General features: G+C 41.1%; 1 protein-coding gene across 11 annotated transcripts in view; it reads left to right on the top strand.

The window, feature by feature from the left end:
- Nucleotides 1-20,917, top strand: part of TSPAN4 (tetraspanin 4) — a 503,822-nt gene extending 482,905 nt beyond the window's left edge. For all 11 annotated transcript variants that reach the window (XM_083428340.1, XM_083428342.1, XM_083428336.1 and 8 more), the window contains 4 exons: nucleotides 8,746-8,847; nucleotides 12,641-12,772; nucleotides 13,942-14,025; nucleotides 15,180-20,917. In XM_083428340.1, coding sequence (XP_083284466.1) covers nucleotides 8,746-8,847; nucleotides 12,641-12,772; nucleotides 13,942-14,025; nucleotides 15,180-15,248 — 387 coding nt within the window. In that variant the 3' untranslated portion in view covers nucleotides 15,249-20,917. The remainder of the gene's footprint in view (nucleotides 1-8,745; nucleotides 8,848-12,640; nucleotides 12,773-13,941; nucleotides 14,026-15,179) is intronic.
- The last annotated feature ends 715 nt before the right edge of the window (nucleotides 20,918-21,632 follow it).

Genomic DNA, 21,632 nt, shown 5'->3' on the forward strand with positions numbered 1-21,632 from the left:
TGATGAAGTTTTATATGTAATATGTACCACAGATTCTCAGGTGTATAGCAGGACATTAGAACTACCCAGTTAAAATTGTCCTATGGATGAGTAAACAAATGAAGCTGTTGGAGAGAGAAGAGTCAAGCTCTCTTGAAATGCATCGAATTAGCAATCTGTTCATGAGGTCTGTACAGACGGTTGCTCGTTCTTTTTTATTCTTCCATATATTTTGGCAGGGAAAGGAAGGGTCAGTCAGGATGTAGGCTGTGCTGTCTGTGCCCTGTGAAATATTCTGCAGATGGGTATTGCATGCGGTTTATGACCCCTGATTTTTATCTTTGTCCCCTTCTGCTTTCCTTGACTTTGAAATGAGGTTTTTAAACACTGCGCCATCTTTGCATGCTATGAATATGAACCCCAGCTTGTCTCCCAGCAGGATTCCTTGTGAAAGAGAGATCTGAACCTTAAGTCTATGGCAAATGCTGACTTTGATAACTGATCTCGTGGGCTGTTTGTTTCATTGACGTCCTGATAGAACTGCAAACAGAACTGGCATTTATTTGCCTTGGGGGTTGTCTTGTCTGCATTTTCTGGGCAGCACTCTGCTTCCCCTTTTGATGAGCTTTAGGCAAAGAAGGCAAGAGCTCTTAATTGGGCTAGCCCTTTAAGAGTGGTCCCATGGTATTTGCTTTTCTGAAATGGCATTGCTCCCACTGGGCCACTTTTGAGGGTCACTAACAGCTTGCTGCCTCTTATTGAAACTCAGTGGCTGCTCAAAGTGGCAGCGAAGCTTTTTTTTTTTTTTTAAGGGAAAATAAATACTAACTGAACTACAACTCTCTGCCCCCTCTCATCTGTCAGGCAAGCTGTCTCTGGATTTTACTTTTTATTTTAGAAATTCCACCTAGCCTTCAAAGATCACAAAAATCTTAAGTGGCTATTATCCCTCCACCCAACTTAAAGAAGTTGTTGGGCTGAATACCTCAGCCTGGCACTAATCAGAAATGAAACTTTAAATCACACTTTTAGTTTAATCAACAGGTGGTGGATATATTCACTATTTTCCAGTTTCAGGTCAGTCTTGTAGACAGCACAGTAGAAAATTTGAATAGTCTTTCCTCAACGTCCTTTGACTTACAAACATGGAATAACTCCATGAGCAAGAAGACTATGTTATATCCAGTTTGATAGATCCTTCTACATTTGGGTTTGGGTAAACTGGTCAGGGGTACCTTTACCTTTATACACTTATGCCACTAAAACTGCAAAGGAGGCAGCCATGACAATGCGCCCCACTCCCAGGTTTGCAGAGTCTAGGTGCAAGTACACAGTCAGGAGAGCGAAGCACTCTGCTCATGTTCAACACACACTTCCCATGTTCTACGGCTAGACCTGGCATTAAAACAAGTTATTGCATGCTAGTGAGTCTGGAAAGGAGAGGAAATGACATGTGTAGTTTTTATGTAGCCAGTGTTAGAGGTTTGTAACCTCTAACTAGGAGCTAGGAGCTAAATGGCACCATAATCCTTGGTTATGGGCGCAACAATGGAATATCTAGGCGTGTGGTTTTTTTTTATAACAAGCATACAGAGCTGAAAATGAATGAACTGCAGCTTAAATATTACGTTCATTTTTCACATGGTCTAGTCCTTCCCCTGCCAACCCCCCTAATATTCTTAGGAGGGTCTCTTCTCCAGTCTTCAGAGAGTAGCTGAAAGTGGGGAGACAGAAAAAGTTCTTCCTTTCCTTCCACTCTGCAGATTAAGCTGAAATTTTAGGCGCAGTACTGTGCCCAAAGCCCAGAAATTGCTTGTGCTAATGAAACTCCCTGTCACAAAAAGCACCTAGAACAATGGAAGTTTCGAACACTGTATGGAGCATAATGATCTCATAGTGTTTTCCAATTGCATTTTCAGTCCAAATGCAGATGTCAGCTTGAACAAGTTTGGTATGACTTAATTTCTCATACAATCCCGCACTTGAGTTGATTCCAGGTTAACATCATGGTCACATTGGGTTCCTATTGGGCTCCTATTTGGTTCTATCCTTCCTTAACTAGTGCTTTGTTAAGATGTGTCCAAGATGTGTGCAATATACCAAGCTAAATTAGGTAGTTAAGGAGCTACCATATTGGTATTGTATCATATAATGTACCATTGTGTCCAGGGCTGAGAAACATTCCCAACAGCCACCATACAATAGCCTTCACCGTCCTGGTGCCCTCCAGACTTTATGGACTACAACTCTCAACAGGCCTAGCCAGTATGGCATGCTGACTAAGGCTTATGGGACTTGTAGTCCAAAACATCTGGCGGTCACTGGGTTGGTGAAGGTTGTGAAACAAGGTCAGCAGTATAGATTAGATTAGTAGTGTAGTGAAATCTTTGCTGAGAAAAGTAATTCAGATAGAGGACTCAGACCTGCAAATTTCATCATCTTATTCTGATTATTTATTCATCACATTTATCACAAAGGTCTCAAGGTGACTTACAATAACACAAAGAAATAACAAAAACTGTATGCACTAGAGCATAATATAAACTGATCATACTCCAATTCCTAACAATTAACACACATTCCAGTGTGCATAATCACTATTAAAACATCAAACCAACAAAACCATAAAGCAGCAGAAGAGAATATTAACAATTTAGAAAACCATTTTTATTTTGACCACTGTAGTTTGCTGTTTTAGACTCAGCAGTAGGGTATTTTTGATTCTCAAATAGTATAATTTTTATCCCCAAGTTGTACAATTTTTGTATTAATACTCCCCCACCCTCTTTGCTTCTATGTTAACTAAATGGATAATACAGGTAATTGACCCAAAGGTTATTCTCTTGAGATTGCTTCATCAAATGGCTCTGTGGGCATAAGTCCAATTCTTTCATCTCTACATAAACCAAAAGCTCTTCCTTTGCTGTCTGACAATTCCTGCCTGGGATTATATACACAGTGTTTCTGTTCTGCTCAATTTAAAATCATACAGTGGTCATTAGTTTTAACAATGGAAATGATGACTTTCCCTGTTGATCTGCTTCTGCCTCATGTAGCCTTTGTAAAAGCTAATTGGAATTCTATCTCTATTGACAAGTTCATCCCAGGTTGTGAGGGGTTCCTGTTCTTTGCTTTGACAAAGCAAGTTAATTACTGGCTGTTTAACTTATATGAAGGTGTGGTTGGCGCCCACAATATTTGACTTAATATGATGTGCCAGTGCCAAGGGTGAACTGATTATTACAATCACAAAATCAGTCAGCATTAAAATGAATAGTAGACTACCTTATTGTCCATATATGACATGTATTTTCTTCATGCTTTATTTCCACAATTTCCACCTGTTATGTACTAAAGTTCTCACCCTGGGCCAGCAGGGGGATACTGTAGATAGTTATGCAAATGAAGGATCGAAAAGTGACGTTCAGTGATTGGATAGTTTTGTATGCAAATGAAGGATCGAAAAGTGACGTTCAGTGATTGGATAGTTTTAGAACGTTGCAACAGTTACAATTGTTCTGGAGCTCTATATAAGCAGGCTGACTGAGCTCCTCAGCTTAGTTCTGTTCCAGCTTACAAAATAAAGAGCTGCTTTGGAGAAATCGCTGTGTCGTCTGCTATGTCAACCCACAACTTAACACCACCCATGTGATCTTTTGTGAGTGGTGGAGCCGCTGCACAGCCGATCCTAGGATACCTGCAGGATTCAAAGGCTGCAGCCTTTAGGGTGATGTAGGGCCTATAAATGCTCAGTCGCCCTAATAGTAACAACCCATTAGAACAGCAGCCTCTGTTCAGCAGCAGAACTGCTACATAATCAACAGTAGGCCAAGACCTGACTATGTGGTTTTTCTGTCCCATACGTGCATGTTATGTCATTTCCCATTGCAGCTTAAGATTTTGTATCGTCCTGCAAAATATGGTATTTTAGCAACCTATACCTTTGTCACACCTAATTATTATCTCAGCATCTTAAACTGCTGATTTACTCTTTCGCTCTTGATTTCTGTTTTTAAGCTTGGAAAGTAATGCCTTGATATTGCAAATGCTTTCTTCTGCTCAGCAGCATGCCAGGTCAGTTTGCTAGTCAATATGAAATGCTGCCAGCTTAAAAGATCTTCAGCAGATCAGACAGCAAGGTGCTTTATTTTGGGATGGTGGAAGGGAAGGGAAATAACTGAAACACAGAAAATATAAATGAAAAAGTACAGCCATGTATAATGATTTTATTTATACAGTATAAGACAAATTTCTGAAATTGAATGTGAATCTAAAATAGGGGTCAGCAAACTTTTTCAGCAGGGGGCCGGTCCACTGTCCCCCAGACCTTGTGGGGGGCCAGACTATATTTTGAGGAGGGGGAATGAACGAATTCCTATGCCCCACAAATTACCCAGAGATGCATTTTAAATAAAAACACACCTTCTACTCATGTAAAAACACCAGGCAGGCCCCACAAATATCCCAGAGGTACATTTTAAATAAAAGGACACATTCTACTCATGTAAAAACATGCTGATTCCCGGACCATCAGGAATTTAGAAGGTGATTGGGCCACATGGGTAGAGTTTGCCTACCCATGATCTAAAACAATTCAGATCTGATCCCAAATTAGCCTCTCCCCTGGCAGGTGTGCCTTTGATATAGTTTCACATCCAGGACTTGGTGCAGCCTTTAGCCTAAAATAAAGTCTCTGTGTAACGTTCACTTTCATGGCCAGTTCATGTACTGAATAATGTCCTAGCCCAGTATTAAGCTGTCCTCATCTGGTAGTACAATCAATCACATCTTTTCCCCAGGAGAAAGCGGGGCTCCTGCAAATGACCTTATAGATTAGGTGCTCTCTATTTACATTCAATTTCCAGCTCCGCGCTATCTGTAGAGAATGATTATCAAGGCATGAAATTAGAAGTTTCACCCAGTGGGAAACAATTGGATATTTTGTCATTTCTTTACAGCTTCTTCTCCCTTGTTAGTGGGGAGGAGGGAAGCAATCATCAGAAAGGTCAGAAATATTTACTTACCAATATCAAGACACTGCCTAGGAGGCTTTCCTCAGTATGAAATAATTGCTGCTTGGGCTCTCAGTAATTGGGAGGGTGGGGGTGAAGAGAATGTGATGCACTAGAGAGCAGTGGGGCCTGAAATTAGAATTTCTGTCCACAGGTGGGAATCCATGGGAATGCTGCTGTTAAGCTCAGCAATATATATATATATATATATATATCTCAACCCATGCTTCCTTCATCCAGACACTGTTGCTCAGTGCTGGACAGGAGTAATAATGACACTAAGGACATTGTTTCTAAAAATTAGGGATGGGTGTGTATTTAATAAAGAAATCCTTGTGATGCTGAGGTACAAAGAATCTGCTCATAGTGTCTAAATCTACATTTTAAGTTCCAGTGCTTTTTGGAAGCTGTTTTTCCACAGCTCCTCCTCCACAGGGAGGCAACAGTTCCACAGAGTCATGGCCTCCATGGCCTCCTCTGCCTCAAAGCTGAAAAGTCTCTGCATTTTTCTCCACTCCAAGCTTTCATTTTATTACTTATTAACACACATGATTTATTTATTTGATTGTAAACACTTCAAGACTACTTCTTTAAGTGGGAAGCAATGTATTCATTTAATAGGCCTCACTAGGAGTCCACCAATGACCCCCTCCTGCTCCCAGAAGGCATTGTGTGGCAGCCACTGGCTGAAGAGCTCTTCTGTTAGATTTACATGCCCTCCAGATTCCATGGGTCACTCCTCTTTCCCATACCCAGGCCCAGAGTCCCCTGTAGGAATGACGACCAGGACCACAACACCTTCAACTACCATTCCTCTCAAATCACAGGAGGCAGCCAATATCATTGTTGGCTTCACAGCCCTCCAATCCATAAAAACTGGCTGCAGCAGGCAGCATTATGTTTCCTCCAGAGTCCAAGCGCCTCCTATATCATTCTGCCTTTCCCCAGCTCTAAACACAGATAACACTACTTTCCTTCCACCCTGCTGCTGCTGTGAGGAATATATTGATGCAAATGGAGCTAGAAAGACTCCTACAGCACAAACTCTTCCTTGATGTCTTTCTTGGAACTGTTTCACCCCCCAGCAGCTACCTGAAATATTTCTTACTTTCTCAAATACAAGTCACTGGAGCTGTGTGAACATCATCCGCCTGACAAGATTCCAAAACTGTTGAGGTGGAGGGTATAGCTTATTATGCACCATTGTCTACACTGGATGGATGGATAGTTGGGAGTGGGAGAAGAAAGGACAACTCTGAATGTAAGCACATACTGTAGATGCCCAAACGAGGACACCTAAAAATCAGCCTCACACATATATGAACTGATCTGCTGGAAAATAAGATACAAGGCATCTGGTTAATTTTAAATGGTTGGTTACTTTTTTAAAAAAAATCTTGCATGTTTTACAGTAGCTCAGATGCTCTTGTAACTAAACATTAGAATGATCTGTCATTGCTTATATGAGTTGCATTGCTATAATAAGGTAGCATTTTAAGCATTTTGTAATCTGCAGCATATTTATCTGTATGATACCCTGAGCTATGAAAGAGACTTTATCTCAGTTGCATGTCCAGAATGTTTTGCTCTTCCTAAGGCTATTTAAATTTTTTCTATTGTATCTGGAAGCCGCCTTGAGTCTCGGTCTTTGGGAAAAGGGCAGGATATAGTATAAATAAGTATAACAACAACAACATGTATTTGCTAGAACTCCTGAGTATGCTTTGCAAAGTCAAATCAAGAATGGTGGTGTTTAAAGTAGTGATAATGGCTAATCATTCAGAATATTCAAGCTGGTAAACATTCGTGGCACAAAGTTGGTGTTATGAAATGCATGCTGCAACTTGCATTTACTGTTTTTAACCAGGTATTCTGAAAACTGGGCCACCCCTGGTGGTTAACCTGCTTCTGATCAGTCTGTGGTTGGTACACCTTCATGCCAGACATCAGTATAGTAACTGATAGCAACTATTTCTTCAATACAGTGAGAATAATCCATGCAATATATGCACATATTTGTTTGGGCTTTTTAGCACAGTGGGAAGGGGCTCAGCCAGAAAAATCTGCTGTGCCTTGAGGGGTATTAATTAACCCATAAGCTTTTTTCCTGTCACTCATGTTAACTTGTGTCCTGGGAAAAGGTGAAGATCTCCCAGATGTTGTCACCTGCTGCTACTGATTTCTATTTATACAAGTTGCACATTAGTGATTTTCTTACATGGTACAATGTTGAACAGAAATGCATGGTTAAGCAATCTATTATGGTAAAATGAGAAAATGTGTTAAAGCACACCTGAGCTAACAAAATATTCCTCTGGATCCTTCAGGCATTTTACAAATGTTGACTTGGGGTTATTAAAAATTATTGATCTGAAACAGGGCATGAAGATTACATTAAGTAGGGCAACATCTGAATCCTAGTCAGAGGGATTATCATGCCGTGCAACTGTGTCAAATGGTTTGCAGAAAAGCAACCTTGGCATTTTGCATTTCATTAAGTTTGCTGCTTAGACACTTTTCTGCTTTTTTTAGTTTGGGCACTCCTATTCCATATTAATCTGCAGGTGAAGTGTACGTTGATCTAGCAGCCACCTATTATGAAGATCAGCATTTCCAAGCTGCCTTATTTCTAAGCTGGCATATCTTATTTACCTGTCAGATGCCTTCAATTTCATGGCTGCCTTTTTTTTGCACTCCTTCTCTTTATTTTTACTTCCACAGTTGATTTTTAAAAATGTATTTATTTTCCAAGTGGGGTGTACTTTGTTATCAATTAACTCCATTACTAAGGAAAATGAGTGCCCATTTACGTTCACTGGTCACCCAGGGAACTCATTTTTATCCCCTTGGCTGTTCCTTCAGCACAGTTTTCTTCTCCCTTATTACATGATCCAAGCCAGTGAGGTATCAGATAGAGGATGGCAAATTTCCACGTAGCCTGTCAGATTTGGCTACATGACACCAGCAAGCTGGTTCAGAGTGATGGAAAATACTTCCTGTGCTCGGTTCATGACAATGCCACCATAGGTAATTAGAATTGACTGCATAGTGATGCTATATAGACATGCAAATGCAGAGGGCAGGATATATTTCCTTGACACTTAGTTGGGTGACCATGGTTCATAGTGCTTCTCATGGGATCAAAATGTTTGTGAAAAGTGGCTTCTGCATGTCGGCTCTGCCCTAAGCTCTTCATATAGAAATAACCATTTTTTATTAAGGTGAACTGCTATGGGAAATGTGATGTCTAAAATGCATCTATCCCGCTCTGCAGTATTGATAATGTTCCACAATACTGAGCTATTCGACACACCCTTATTTTGAAACTTATTATACAATACAGAATGTGCTAAAAAAATGTAAGGAAGGAGGCATCTTTTCTACACCAGAGAAAGCAAGATCCTCATCAATAAATATTCTCTATATAGCAAAATTATTAAGTAATGAGGCCTGAATGAATGGAAAAGGCCAGCATTGTTCCTTCAAAATTTCCTTGATACTAAAAAAGCCAGATCCATGGCTCAGAGAATCAGAGAAAAGTCAGGATATGGACTAGGTGTTGAGGCCATTTTCACATCAGATGCACATTTGCCCAGATCCCACCTAGTTCTTTCTTTGCCACATTTTGCACACAAATCCCACCTTCAGTGCAATCATCACCATGGCTTTTCAGAGGAGTCTGCTTTAAAAGTGTCATTTTGGAGTTTTCAAGGTCTAGCATACTTACATGCAACCGTATGTGCTTCATTTCCAGATTGATAAGTATGCTCAGCGGGACCTGAAGAAAGGGCTTCATTTATATGGAACTGATGGAAATATTGGCCTAACTAATGCATGGAGCATTATACAAACAGATGTAAGCTTGCATTGTTGTTCTTTTTGTCTTTTATCCATCTGCACACAATATATCCTTTTGGCTTTGAATTTCCAGCATAATGGGATTTCATATTGGTTTCTAAAAGTGTTCTTGGGACTGCTTCAGCCCTATAAATTTTATGTGGCACTTATTAAACATCATGACCCTGGTGCACAGGTACTTACCTATGAACCAGGACATGTAGCCTAATAGTCCTTCCACATCTGCATCAAAATTTACCTGCAGTGGATTTGTTAGCAGCTTTGGACTTATTTTCATCTGCTCTTCTTCATGCAGACAGACATGGGCAAATTGTCTAAAAGCGCCTATTTTTAGTAGCATGGGCAGGCAGTGAAAATTCATTAAAGGGGGTAGAACCAAGCCACTCCATCTCACGAGTGATTTTAATGCACAGGAGATGTCACATTTCCATTATAATTTTGGAACAGTAGTGCAAACAATGGGAAATGAGCTCATCTGGTCTCTCTGGCAGTTTATATGGTAGAACCTTTTGATTTCTCCATTTTTCTCTTCTTTGCCTGAGGCACCTTTCCATATGTCAGGGAGCAAAGAAGGAGAACATTTCCCTTATCTCTGTATTTGTTTAATATATTGTATACCGTGATGACGCACCACTACTCCCAGACTTTTAAATGTAGAAATGAGTCACATCAATGTTGGTGGTGTGGACCTGGGGAGTTCAAGATATGAACTTCATCTTAGAACTTCTAGGCAAATTGTGAGCCTAGACCAAACCTCTCTGGAGCTTGGTATCAGTTTATTACTAGCTCAAACCTGGCTCTGGTCCCAGCATCAGCCCTCCACAGTGTCATCTCTTATGTTCAAAAATATTTATTTATACTGTTCCTATACCATCTTTCAAGGTTGTTCACAGTAATAAAAATAATCAAAAACACAGCAAACCATATAAAACACAGTAAACGCAAAATGTACTGGGACAGGCATGACAGTGACAATAAAAGGGCTATTGCTGTGACCTTCATTAGATGGTAACAGCATTGAAGATACCAAGTGTTGTTGGATGGCCATCTGTCAGGTATTAGAGTCATACCTTGAGTTGAGTACGCTTCGGGTTGAGCGCGTTTGAGTTGCGCTCCACGGCAACCCAGAAGTTACGGAGCGCGTTACTTCCCGGTTTTGCCGCTTGCGTATGCACAGACGCTCAAAATGACGTCATGTGCATGCGTGGAAGCGGCAAAACATGACCTGCGCACACGCAGACATGGCTTGCATTCTATTCGGGATGTGAACGGGGCTCCGGAACAGATCCCGTTCGCATCCCAAGGTACCACTGTAGTGAGCTGGGATGCCTGCATTGCAGGAAGTTGGACTAGATGGCACTTGAGGTCCCTTCCAGTTCTACAGTTCTATGACTCTAAAACCCAATACATAAAATAAAACAATCTGTTAATCCACAATAAAAATACTAAAATAGTATTTCAATATGCACTGCAGTTTTTAGGCTGTCTGATGTGCTCTGTGCCTTCCCTTGATGTGAGTAATTGCTCCAGATTTACTGCAATTAATCACTGGGAATCCTTGTGTTTAAATATTCCTTTTGTACTCAACACAATAGGAGAGGTTTGTCATAATCCCAGTGGCTTGTTCTCTTTCTATCTTGAGTAGCTACATTGTCTGCCAAGATTCCTCTTATACATTTTCATGGATGTGCATTCCCAATCCTATATTGCTGCGACATATTGCTTTGCACAAATGGGAAATGCTATTAATTTTAGGAACTCTGGAAGAGCAAGGAACTAAAGGAGTTATTGCAGGGAGTATATATTAATCCAATTTCAAGAAAGGTAGTGCAAAAAAATCAATAACCTATTCAACATAGCCCATGGGGGGCCAGAATAAGGAACCCCTTTAAAATATATGGTGGCTGTAATAAGACATTCAATTACTCAAGAAACTAATTCTGAAAACAAAAACAAGAGCCCAGTTTTGAAATACTGTAAATTATAATGGATTTCTCTGTTAGTGCAATAGACGATCCTTTACAAAGTAGTAAATAAACATCCACCTTAGAAGATTTTATCTGGAGGGATTTGAGAGGCAAGAAGGCACAGCAGCAAATCTCCCAATCACTAGGGACGAGAGACTATCATGAATCTGCTTAGCAGCAGCACCACCACCCTTTTTTCCCCGTGTGGACAACATAGTTACAAATAATTTTGATCACACCTTTCCTTTTATTGTTCCACAAGATGGTACTGGGATACTTTGAAGTTCAAGTATCCAACCAAGCTTTTTTTTTAGTTCAGAATTGTCACATCCCAAGTAGTGATGAGTGTTCCCTTGCCTGCCACTGACTTCCAGTGCTTTTAGAACAAGCTACAGTTATTCCCCCCCAAATGAGAAAATCACTCCCCTTACTCACACCCCATTTGTGGTTGCGAGTGAAGTGGGGTTCACTCCCTCCACTCCTCCATGAGCCTCTAAGGCCTCTCACCACGTCCTGCCCGTGAGCCTGCAGGTTTCATGGATGCAGCAAGTTACATGAAGACTATTTTGAAGCCGCAGCAGGAATATCTCAGAATGGTGAATGAATTCAAGTGCCCGGGCTGCACAGTGCTGTAGGCTGTATTTCAGGTTTGCAGACTGGAGTGTGTGAGAGAAGCCTGAACTACTCCAGCGAACATTTTGCCTGCTTAGCCAGAACTGTAAATCGCTCACCTTCACGAGGCACTAAAATGCTCATCCACATGCTGGGAAGGTACGATGGGAGAGATACAAATCAAAGTTTAGTACTCTGCTACTTGGAGAAAAGTTTGCTGGCTGCAATCTCAGCTCCCAGATCATGAATATCTCTATTACTAACTGTCAAAGACAATTTCAAGGCAGAGTATATGCAACTCTGAAGCCACTCATCTTTACAAAAATGGTTTCATTTCATTTGCTGTTCTTTATTTTTTTCTAGTGATAATAGCATACTTGAAAAATAATATCATTGCACTTTGGTGTGCTGGCAATCCAGTGTTTGATGACAATCCATTTGCTGAGTCATGGGTTTTTTATTATTAAATACCAAGCAGAAGAAATTAAGAAAAGAAATAGTTTTTCTGCTGGGTTTCCTCTACCACCACTATCACATTGACATAAATGTTAGTTCTTTCTCATATTTCTTATGAAATGCAGAGATCTCAACCAATAACGCTTTCTTGGGCTTTCATTTATACCTAACATAGGGTTAACTTAGTGGTTCTGTGCAGTGTGGACTGGATTCTCCACCCTCTGGTGGGAATGTTTCTTCCCCTGAATCTCTAAGGCCAGTGAAAAGAGCAATTCAGAACTATTAGGATTCTGGCAGTGCTACTTATACAACTCCTGATGTAGGCAGGCTTCTTTTTCTTGCCGTGGTTGAACCCACCAACTATCTGATGAGGAGGTGCATTTCTGGAAGGAAATGGTTCTGTCACCTACCTGACCCCTGTGCTATGATCAGTGAGTGAGTGCCATGCTTTGATGTCACAGTGGACCTGGGAAGACATGGGGACGCTTCTGGCTGCCACTAGCTTTAACTGCCATAGACTAGGTGTCTAAATGCTAGGGGGCCTTTGGGAGACCTTACAATTCTAAGGTCAATTACAAAAAAAAATAAGAAGAAATTAAGAAAGTGCTGCAAGAGAATTGCACTGAATATTCTGACGATGGGATATCTATTGAAGTCCATTGGTTCCCCATCTGATTTGCCAGTGTCCTTGTGGCTTCTAAGCCCTTGCATGTCCTCCTTGTCCAATGGGCTTTTCCCCTCTTTCTTTTTTTTCAGTTCAGATGCTGTGGAGTGTCAAACTTCACTGACTGGTTTGAAGTGTACAATACCACACGAGTGCCAGATTCATGCTGCTTGGAATTCAGTGAAAACTGTGGTCTTCATTCCCCAGGGACCTGGTGGAAAGCTGTGAGTAGATGTCAAAACTTAATTCTTATTGTAACCAAGCTGACCTAGAATTGTAAAAGGAAAAAGGGCTTGGCCTTGCATAGTTGCCAGATGCTATTGTTTCATGATCTAGCATGTGTCAAAAAGGCTGCAATGACACATTCACCATGAATTTGTATGATTATTTGACAAACAACAAAGAAAAGTCTTTGCTGACAAGATGTAAAATAAACAGCTCACCTTAAAGCACAAACAGAGAAAGAGCATGAGCTTAAGGCTAGAGCGTGTTGTTAGAGTAAGATCTAAGTGACCTTTGCAGAACAAGTTCTGGTGGTGTAGTCAACACATGCAGGTTTCCATTATGGGTGTGAGCTAGCCTACAAAGGAAACCCCCCCCCCCAATATATTTTCTAGGAAATATTTCTGCAGGACCAGTGTATTATGGCACCCAACTAGGAGTACAAGTGGTTGACATGTCCCGGGTATAGATAAGAGTGTTGTATTTGGAAGGACAATGCCAAAAAACTTGCTGGGTGATCTTAAGCTAGTGTCTTCCCCAGTTTATGTCACAGGACTTTTCCAAGGATCCAAACCCATTAACTATTTTATTTATGTGCTGGTTCAACAAATCCTACTATGCAACTGTTAGCGCCCATGTTTGATATACCAAAAGCAGAGCCAGGGGGGTCACCAAATGTAATGTTATCTCTCTACTGTACAGTTGCTATGAAGCCAAGAAAAGCTGCTCTATCAATGGAAATATTTTTGTTTGAGCAGTAATTGCCTTATAGTTGCCTTTGCACAACCCACCATTGCGCTAGTGCTTGAAGCAGAAAGGTGTACAGTTGAATTTAGAAATGTAGGTATTTGACTCACATTGGGTAAAGCGGGGGTTCAAAAGAACTTGCTCCTTATTACCGCATCTTGCACACAGCATGCATCCATTTCTTCTTCAGATGTATAATGTTTGAACCCTTAACACCACACTTCATTGTAAGCAAGCCTCCTACCCCCGGGGTATTGCACTTCCAGTGAATGCTAAAATAGAGCAAACTGCATAATCTTGAAATGTCAGTCTTGTCATTGCTACTTGTGTCTTTTGACTCCCCACACACCAAAAATTCATGTTTCTCAGTAAATAAGCATTCTCATGGTCTTTATTTCCCCCCCCCCCTCTCTCTCTTTTAAAGCCTTGTTATGAAACAGTGAAAATATGGCTCCAGGAAAACCTGTTAGCTGTGGGAATTTTTGGACTGTGTACAGCTTTGGTTCAGGTAAAATTTTAACTTATTGCTGGGGTGCTTTCTGTTGGTTCCTACATGCAAGGGCAGTGAAGGGTTTAAATGTCCCTTGGCTTTTCTTTCTCTCACAGAAGTATTAGTCCAATATTGACTGTCAGACCCATAATAGGAGGGCTCCTCCAGCAAAAATTGTACACATGTGAGAGAGAGAGACATGTCTCTCCAACTGCTGTCCTCCATTAAATTTGGAGGCCTATTTCGATGATTTTCCCTTTACTGCTGCAGTCGTTTCCCCTTCCATCGCTTGGGGAACCCAATGTGTGGAAGGGGACTGCACCTCCCGGGTCTGTACTCAGCATCTAACCATAGATCACAGGAACCTGGAAAGAGAGAATTTCCTTGTTAACAAGGCTGGCAGGGACTGTGATGTTGGCTGGGGAAGCTGCCAGGAGACACAGTTCCCCTTCCGGGAGTAGGACTAATGTCTTACATCTCTGAAGGGCAGCCTTTAATCCTGCAGATTGCATGCAGTTAGTTTGCTTATCTTCTATTAACATGAATGATGTTTATGCTGCTTTTCCGGCATGAGCTCTGAAGCTCCTATTCATGTCAGTGGAGAGAATTTGTGAGCAGCTGCTGTGTGATTTGGGTCATTGTGTATAGCATTCGCTACTTTAGCCAATGTGTTACCACAGTCTCGTTTTAGCTCACCATGATTCTAGATTAATTTGTCTACAAGCAAGTGCACTGAACAGCACCTCTTTCCCTATTGGACACTGGAATCCCTAAGACAGGAGGTGGGGCAACTTGTGACGGTCCAGATGTTGTTGGACTTTAGCTCCCATTCATCCTAGCCAGTAGTTGGAAATGATGACAGTTGCAGTCTAGCGACATATAGTCTCCATGCCCTTGGACAAGAAGGCCCTCCTAAAAGAATCAACATCTCTACCTTTTTGGAGTGTTTCATGTGGCCATAAGCCAAGCACATTCCGGAATGCCATTTTGTTTGGCACCGTCATTGTTTATAGGGCCCTTGGAAGCTTTTCTTAAGTTACTACGTAGTATTCCCCATGTTAAACATATTATGTGCCAAGAGTCAACACTAAAAGATACACATTAAATATAGGTAATAGACCACTTGTTGAGTTGCATGCCGTTTAATCTTGATATGCCTTTTGTACCTACAGATTCTTGGACTGACATTTGCAATGACCATGTACTGTCAGGTTGTCAAGGCAGATACCTACTGTGCATAGAAATCATAGTCAACGTCTGTCAGCCATGGCTCACCTCTCTACAAGACAAAAGAGGACTCTTCTTCATGCTCATACTTTTTTTTCTATGTAAAATAAACTGTGTATAATCTTCTCTGGAAATTTTGTGACTCACCTTAGTTTGTCACCATCGGAACTCAGACTTGCTTGGATAAAGGAAACTACTAAGTAACAAGAAAGAAAGAAAAAAATGTTCCCCTTTGGCACAGACTGGCAAGTGGGAAGAGGCTGCTGCTTTCATTTTCCTGGAGGCTGCTGGCAAATAGAAGTTTTCCTGCGTGGAAATAGAGAATCAAGTTGTAGCAACGCAAGTGCAGAGGATGTGGAGGTTCCATTTAACTGGAGTTTGTCTTTAACAACAGCCAGTGTGGCGGATCCAAGAAGTATGCTTCTGAACTCCAGATTTTACCATGGAGTGAAATGGCTCCAGGAAACTTTTCTACTTAAGGAAGTGGTTTCAGTTTTGTGGCCTCTGAAGTCAGCTCAGACAGGATCTACCCTGGCCTACATTGTAGGTGATCTGTAAGCAGAAATTGGGTCCTGTCTTGCAGACTAAAATTTATACAACATATGTGGATTCATACACTCTGAGCAGTTTAAAGAAAAGTAGTCTAGCAGCTGCTTAAATAAGTAGGGAAGGGTTCTATCCTGTTCTATATTCAATGGGACCATGCATTCATTCAAAAGGAAATAGTAGATGATTATTTCTTGGAAAGGACATTTTGGCCATTGGAAAACACAACAAGAAGCAAGGAGTTGTCTTTCTGTCACTGTCCTCTGGATTTTCTTTTAAATGTCATTCCAGTTTCAACTTACATTGTGTTTCTCATTTCCAGGCTTGAAGTACAACAAAGAGCTTTAAGCGACTAGTCACTAATATGCCATTTCATTAATTTGCTCCCTACTAATTTCATCTTCAACTAGGATAGGCTTACCAGGCATCAGAACAATCCATTAATATACACTTGTTTGAGTTGGGGTTTTTTGACTTTGTACCTCTATTAAAAGAACTAAATCAAATTATCTCTAGGAAGAGTAAGGACGTTTGCATAATTTTCCTGCTAACATAGGTAGCCCTAGTAATGACTTTGAATTGCCAAGAAAGAGGTGAAACTTTACATAGGCATTTCCCAGTTTCTTTTGCAAGCTTCTTGTACATCCCTATAACTTTTTGCCTGCTATATAGTATAGGCTATAGAGCCAGAATTTTGCTGCACGCCACCCCCAATCTCTGAGCATTGCAAGATTCCAGGCACTGGCACAACAGAGACTGTGGTGTCTTTATGATATATGGTTTATTAACACATACATGTAGCCTGGGCCTATGATGGAGGGGCTCACAGCATTAACAGCCAAACAGGGTCTATGTTTCTCCCATAGCCACAGCTTTGGATTGAAACATTGCTCTCCCTCTCTCTGCAGCTTGCTGCTTCACTTCTAGGTCATATCACTCCCACTTTTAACTCTAAACTCTGGCTTTGTCCTTCTAACTAACAGCAAGCTGAGAGAGGGGTTCCATCTATTTGTCATCTTGCACACCTCTTAACGGTCCACCACCTAGGCGAGCACCTCAACACAGAAAGCTAGCCTAGATCCAGGGGGTTGAAGGATCTCGCATAGAGTCTACTTCCCCCACCCTCCCAAACTCATAACAATATTCTCTTACCTTCTAACCAGCAAACATGCGAACCTAGGTGCTAGTGTGGCATGTCAGGTCCTCTCTATGCTGGCAAACTGCAGTGTGTAATCTGTGAGCAAAAAAAGATAGTGATCAGTTCAGCTTGCCATTATAAAGAACATATTAACATGTGACTCAAGCATTTTAGTATGTAAGCAAGCATCAAGAGAAACACTGTGCTAGTAAATCTTAGTTCATACTATGTCTGCTCTAGTCACACAACAAAGCCAGCATGTAAACCCTATTTTTACAAGCTAGGGAGCCATTACACGTACAGTTACCCTTCCTGATTTTCTCCCTCTTGAACAGCTGAGGGGAGTTAACCTGCCCTTCCCATTCTCCCCACCTTCAGATTCAGCTGCTCCTTTGTGCTTGCCATTCTGCCTGTTAATATGCAGTCCTGGATTGGAGTATATAGGAATATGCAGATTAATTCCCACTATTTATAAATCTGGAAAATCTCATCAGATGAGTTAAGCTCAAGTGATATTATAGCTTTAAATATTTTCTTTTGAGCAACTCTTTGGCTGCAAATATAAAAAGCTAAATATGCCATTGGGTGTTAACAGTCAGGAGTTTATGTATCACAGGTAGGACTCGCAGAAACCCATCTGAATTCTGGAGAGCTGCCACCAATTAATAGACAGTAGTGCACTAGACGGGTCAATGGTCTGACTCAGGAACATAGAAAGGTTGCCTTCTACTATGAGTCTTGGACACCACAAAAGATTTGGGAGGGGGGAAGCATGTAGTCTCAGCACCCACCCAAGAACTATGACATTTTGTGAAGATCTGGAAACGTAACGGCAATATTGAGAGAGTCTAGAGCCTTCAGCTATTGCTGACATCACAGTTAGGCTACAGCACAATTATACATGAATTGCAGGTGTGGGTTTAAGAGCCCATGGTCTATAATCTTTTGCATCAAAGATGAAAGTATATCCTGCCATATGAGCAAAGAGCCAGAGGCAAGTTGAGAAGCAGGCAACTATGGGAAACAAACAAAGTGTGCAATAAAAACTAGGAAGTAAATTTCCCACCATGCATCCGAATCGTTCTCACTACCCCTCATCCTTAGTGTAACTTGTGCAAGCTTTTAATAATGATGTCCTCAAGCAATAGCATCTCTCTCTCTGGCATCTGCTTCCTTTCCCCACCTTTTTCTTACATATGAACAGATTGCAACTTGGGAGTTCCCGTGCTGTTAGTTGTTGTCATGGTTCATTACCGCTGTTGTATTCACAAGCATGCCTATTGATAGCTTGTGGATTTGCAGAATAATGGAGTGATGGAATACATTAATAAAACATTGGTTCCAAAAAGATTAAAGACAGATGAAATCTATTTATGGAGGTCCCCATCATTAAAAATTAACACAGCAGTCCTGGTGGCTCAGCGGATAAAAGCACAGAAGTTGTGCTGTAGAGGTGAATGGGACAGGATGTTCCCACAAGAGGTCTTAAATCAATCCTTTCGTAGTATTGCCTCCAAAGAGGAGGGAACTACTATTGGGGCGAAGGGAAAAAAGTTGCATTTTTGGTGCTCTCTCTGGAAACTGCAGTTCTGCTGAATGGATGCTGCAGTACCAGTGTGCCGTGTGGAAATTTAGATGAGCAGCCCTGCTGCTCTTTCCAGTGAATCCTTGCCATCTATCACAGAGATGCAGGGATTGCCATTTCTCTACCAGCAACAAACCACGCAAACAGCAATATCCATAGGGCCGTGCTACATTTAAGCAGCAGCAATCTGTCAGCAAAACTCATTATCTTGTCCGGAGTGGATTCTGATGCCCTTCGGTATAAGGCTTAAAGGGGTCGTCTGCTAGGCCTTATGAAATGAATAGAGAAGTCAGAGTTACAAATGCACGCATCCTTGTCATATTGTGTGCAACCAATGGACTTGTTTCCAAGCTGCTGATGAGAGATGTTTCAGAGCATACAAACCCACACAGTGTATTTCACTTTAAAACCAAAGGAACTAAAACTGACCAGTTGAAGGTTGAGCCCAGTTGTGAAATCATCTGTTTAGAAGCAGCTTTCTGGACACAACACTGCCAACCTCGGTGCTAAGGCAAACAGCGGCTGCATGTAATGCCAGAAACAATGCAGTTCAAGGGGAAAGGATTTCATCCAACACCAGCCATCAAAGGGAGGAATCTGCAGCTAAGCTACAGCTTACACATCCTGCAACCAACTCTTGCCATAATCTCTCACCTGCTGTGTTCTATTAGCCAGCCACTCTAGTCCTCCATTTTTTTGAGATGAGGAAAAGGAGTTCACTTCTGACTAAGCCACTCCCTTGCTCCTGAATCCACAATAAGCAACACCCACAAAAGATTTTTTAACAACTTCCCTGTGCACATGCCCCACACAACTAGTTTGTTAGCCAGGCACGCATTCAGAGCAGCATGAAAGAAGCCAGTGCCGCTGTTTTTCTATGTCATGATAAGCACAGGGCTTTTAAATGTATAACATGACCAAAGCCATTTAGGGTTCAGGTGTTGAGCCTGCCCCTAAATATATGGGTTTGGGTCCTTGGTGCTTCATTTCTTGTTTATGGCCCAAGGCCTTATTGTAATCCTATCAAAGTCAATGCAAATTAGGATGTGGGTTTACATTTCCGCCTATCATTTGTTGGGACTGTGTTGTCTTGTGTCTACTATGAATATACCTGATGCAGTGTGTGCTTTAAATATACTGTAAAAATAACTATTGATAGCTGCCCAGTTTTGTTAACTGTCCGGGGGGCGGGGGGAGAAGGAGTACCCTACCACACAGAATTAATGATCGATTACTGATCTATAAATAGATCTATGACACTTATTTCATCTTTTCTTTTAATTGTACTGCTGTTTGGCCACAGCGACAAAAGTGAATTTGCCATACATGCTATGGATGGATATGCACCTTATAAATAGGAAGAGGCTTGTTAGGAAGATAGTGCAATGTTGTCTCAGAGGTTCTCGGGCAGAGGCCTGTTGCGGTTAAAGCTTTCTGTATATAACAGGACAGGATTCTGCAGGTGAAAAAAGTACTGCTGTCACCCTTGGTTCACAAGGTTGTGCTCTAACTATGGCACAAAAATGAAGGGGAGGGCTTACTCCCAAGACACTTGACACTTAGACACTTGAAGGCCATTTTGCAAAACAAGTGGGGCAGAGCTGAATTTGAAACTTGAGTGTACACTGGCAAAACATCTAGGCTAGACATCAAACAACGGCACATGCATTTTCCCCTACCTTAAAAAGAAAGAATAGCAGAGAAACAGTGGGGTAGAGGAGGGGGAGGATCTGTTAACCCTTTCCTCCCCAGCCATTTTGTTTCTCTCAAAATTGCTGTTCCTCACCTGCTCTTTGTCTCACAGACGAAACTATGGATTTACTATTATGGAAAGAAAAGCACCTTGAAGAGCCAAGACCAAGCAGAAAAAAAGCTGCTTGAGGAAGACCCCCTCCTCCCAGCAATTCTTCCATTCAAACTCATAGTCTCTTGAGGCTCTTTTGCTTTTTTTAAAAAAGGGGGGTGGGGAGACAGGCAAAAGATACATGTGACTCCTGGTCTCAGCCGGTTTAGCCCAGAAAATTACAGCAACCCCCGTTTTTGCATTTTCAGATGTGCACTTAAAATATCTCAGGTGGATACCTGAAAATGTAATGTGCAAAGAGGCCCATGTGTCCTATTGATGATGTGAGGGATTTGAGCTCATTGGAGCCTAGACCCAACACTTTTGTAAATGTTGCCCTCCATTTTGCAAAACATTTTCAACTCGTATGTAGCTTTATTTCGTTTCAGGTTCCATTTTGAATATGAATTCTTTCCAGTGTTACCTGTTCCTGCTCATTGTAGCTTTCCTTGGGTTTCTTGGATAGTCTTGCTGCAACAAAAAGGAATGGTATATTTTCATGCACCTCATAGGAAGGGGGGAAAGCTATACATTATTTTTTAAAAACTTATTAAATATTCTTTAAAGTTTACAGTGGAATGTGTTTTGTATTCTCTAATACCTATGTATAAAATAATATATGCTGTCATACCTAAAATCACTTTCAAGTTTTATTTACGTGGAAAAAAATATATAGCACATTTCTCTATTCACAAGTTTTAATTCCAATTTTTTGCATGCATGGAGGAAGTGGGGGAATGGGGCTAGAAGGAAAAATGGTATGTACAAGGACAGTACTTCATGATATAGAAAACCTGTGGTTCAATTTTATTACTACAAAACACTCTCTCTCTATATATATACAATCTGGCCTACTATTGCAGAAAGGAAAATGCAATGACATGACTCTATTAAGGATTTGTTAACACCCCATGCATACAACTGTTTTATAGTTCACCTGCCCACACCTAGTGCTGGCATTAGTATGGTACATTTGCCATATTGTAGATGCATGGTTTCAACTATGGTTTCAACTAAGATAATAATGATTTTAATATGATTCCCAATGAGTATTTGAAAGAAGGTCCTGATTTGGTTTCCCATCCAAACACAATACCATCAAGTCAAATGTTAGGTAATAACGATTCACTACCATCATTATTTGTTTGTTTTATATGCTTCCTCTCTGTCGAGACACCTAAGGCAGTTTAAAATTTAAACACTCAAACAAATACATTCTATAAAACCAAGACAACCTGCAGTCCCTGGCTTGGGCTCCCTTGCTTCTGCCTTCCCTTGGGGCACGA

Source organism: Podarcis tiliguerta, assembly GCF_965153285.1.
Source record: "Podarcis tiliguerta genome assembly, chromosome: 1".
In the NCBI taxonomy this organism is placed as follows: Eukaryota; Metazoa; Chordata; class Lepidosauria; order Squamata; family Lacertidae; genus Podarcis; species Podarcis tiliguerta.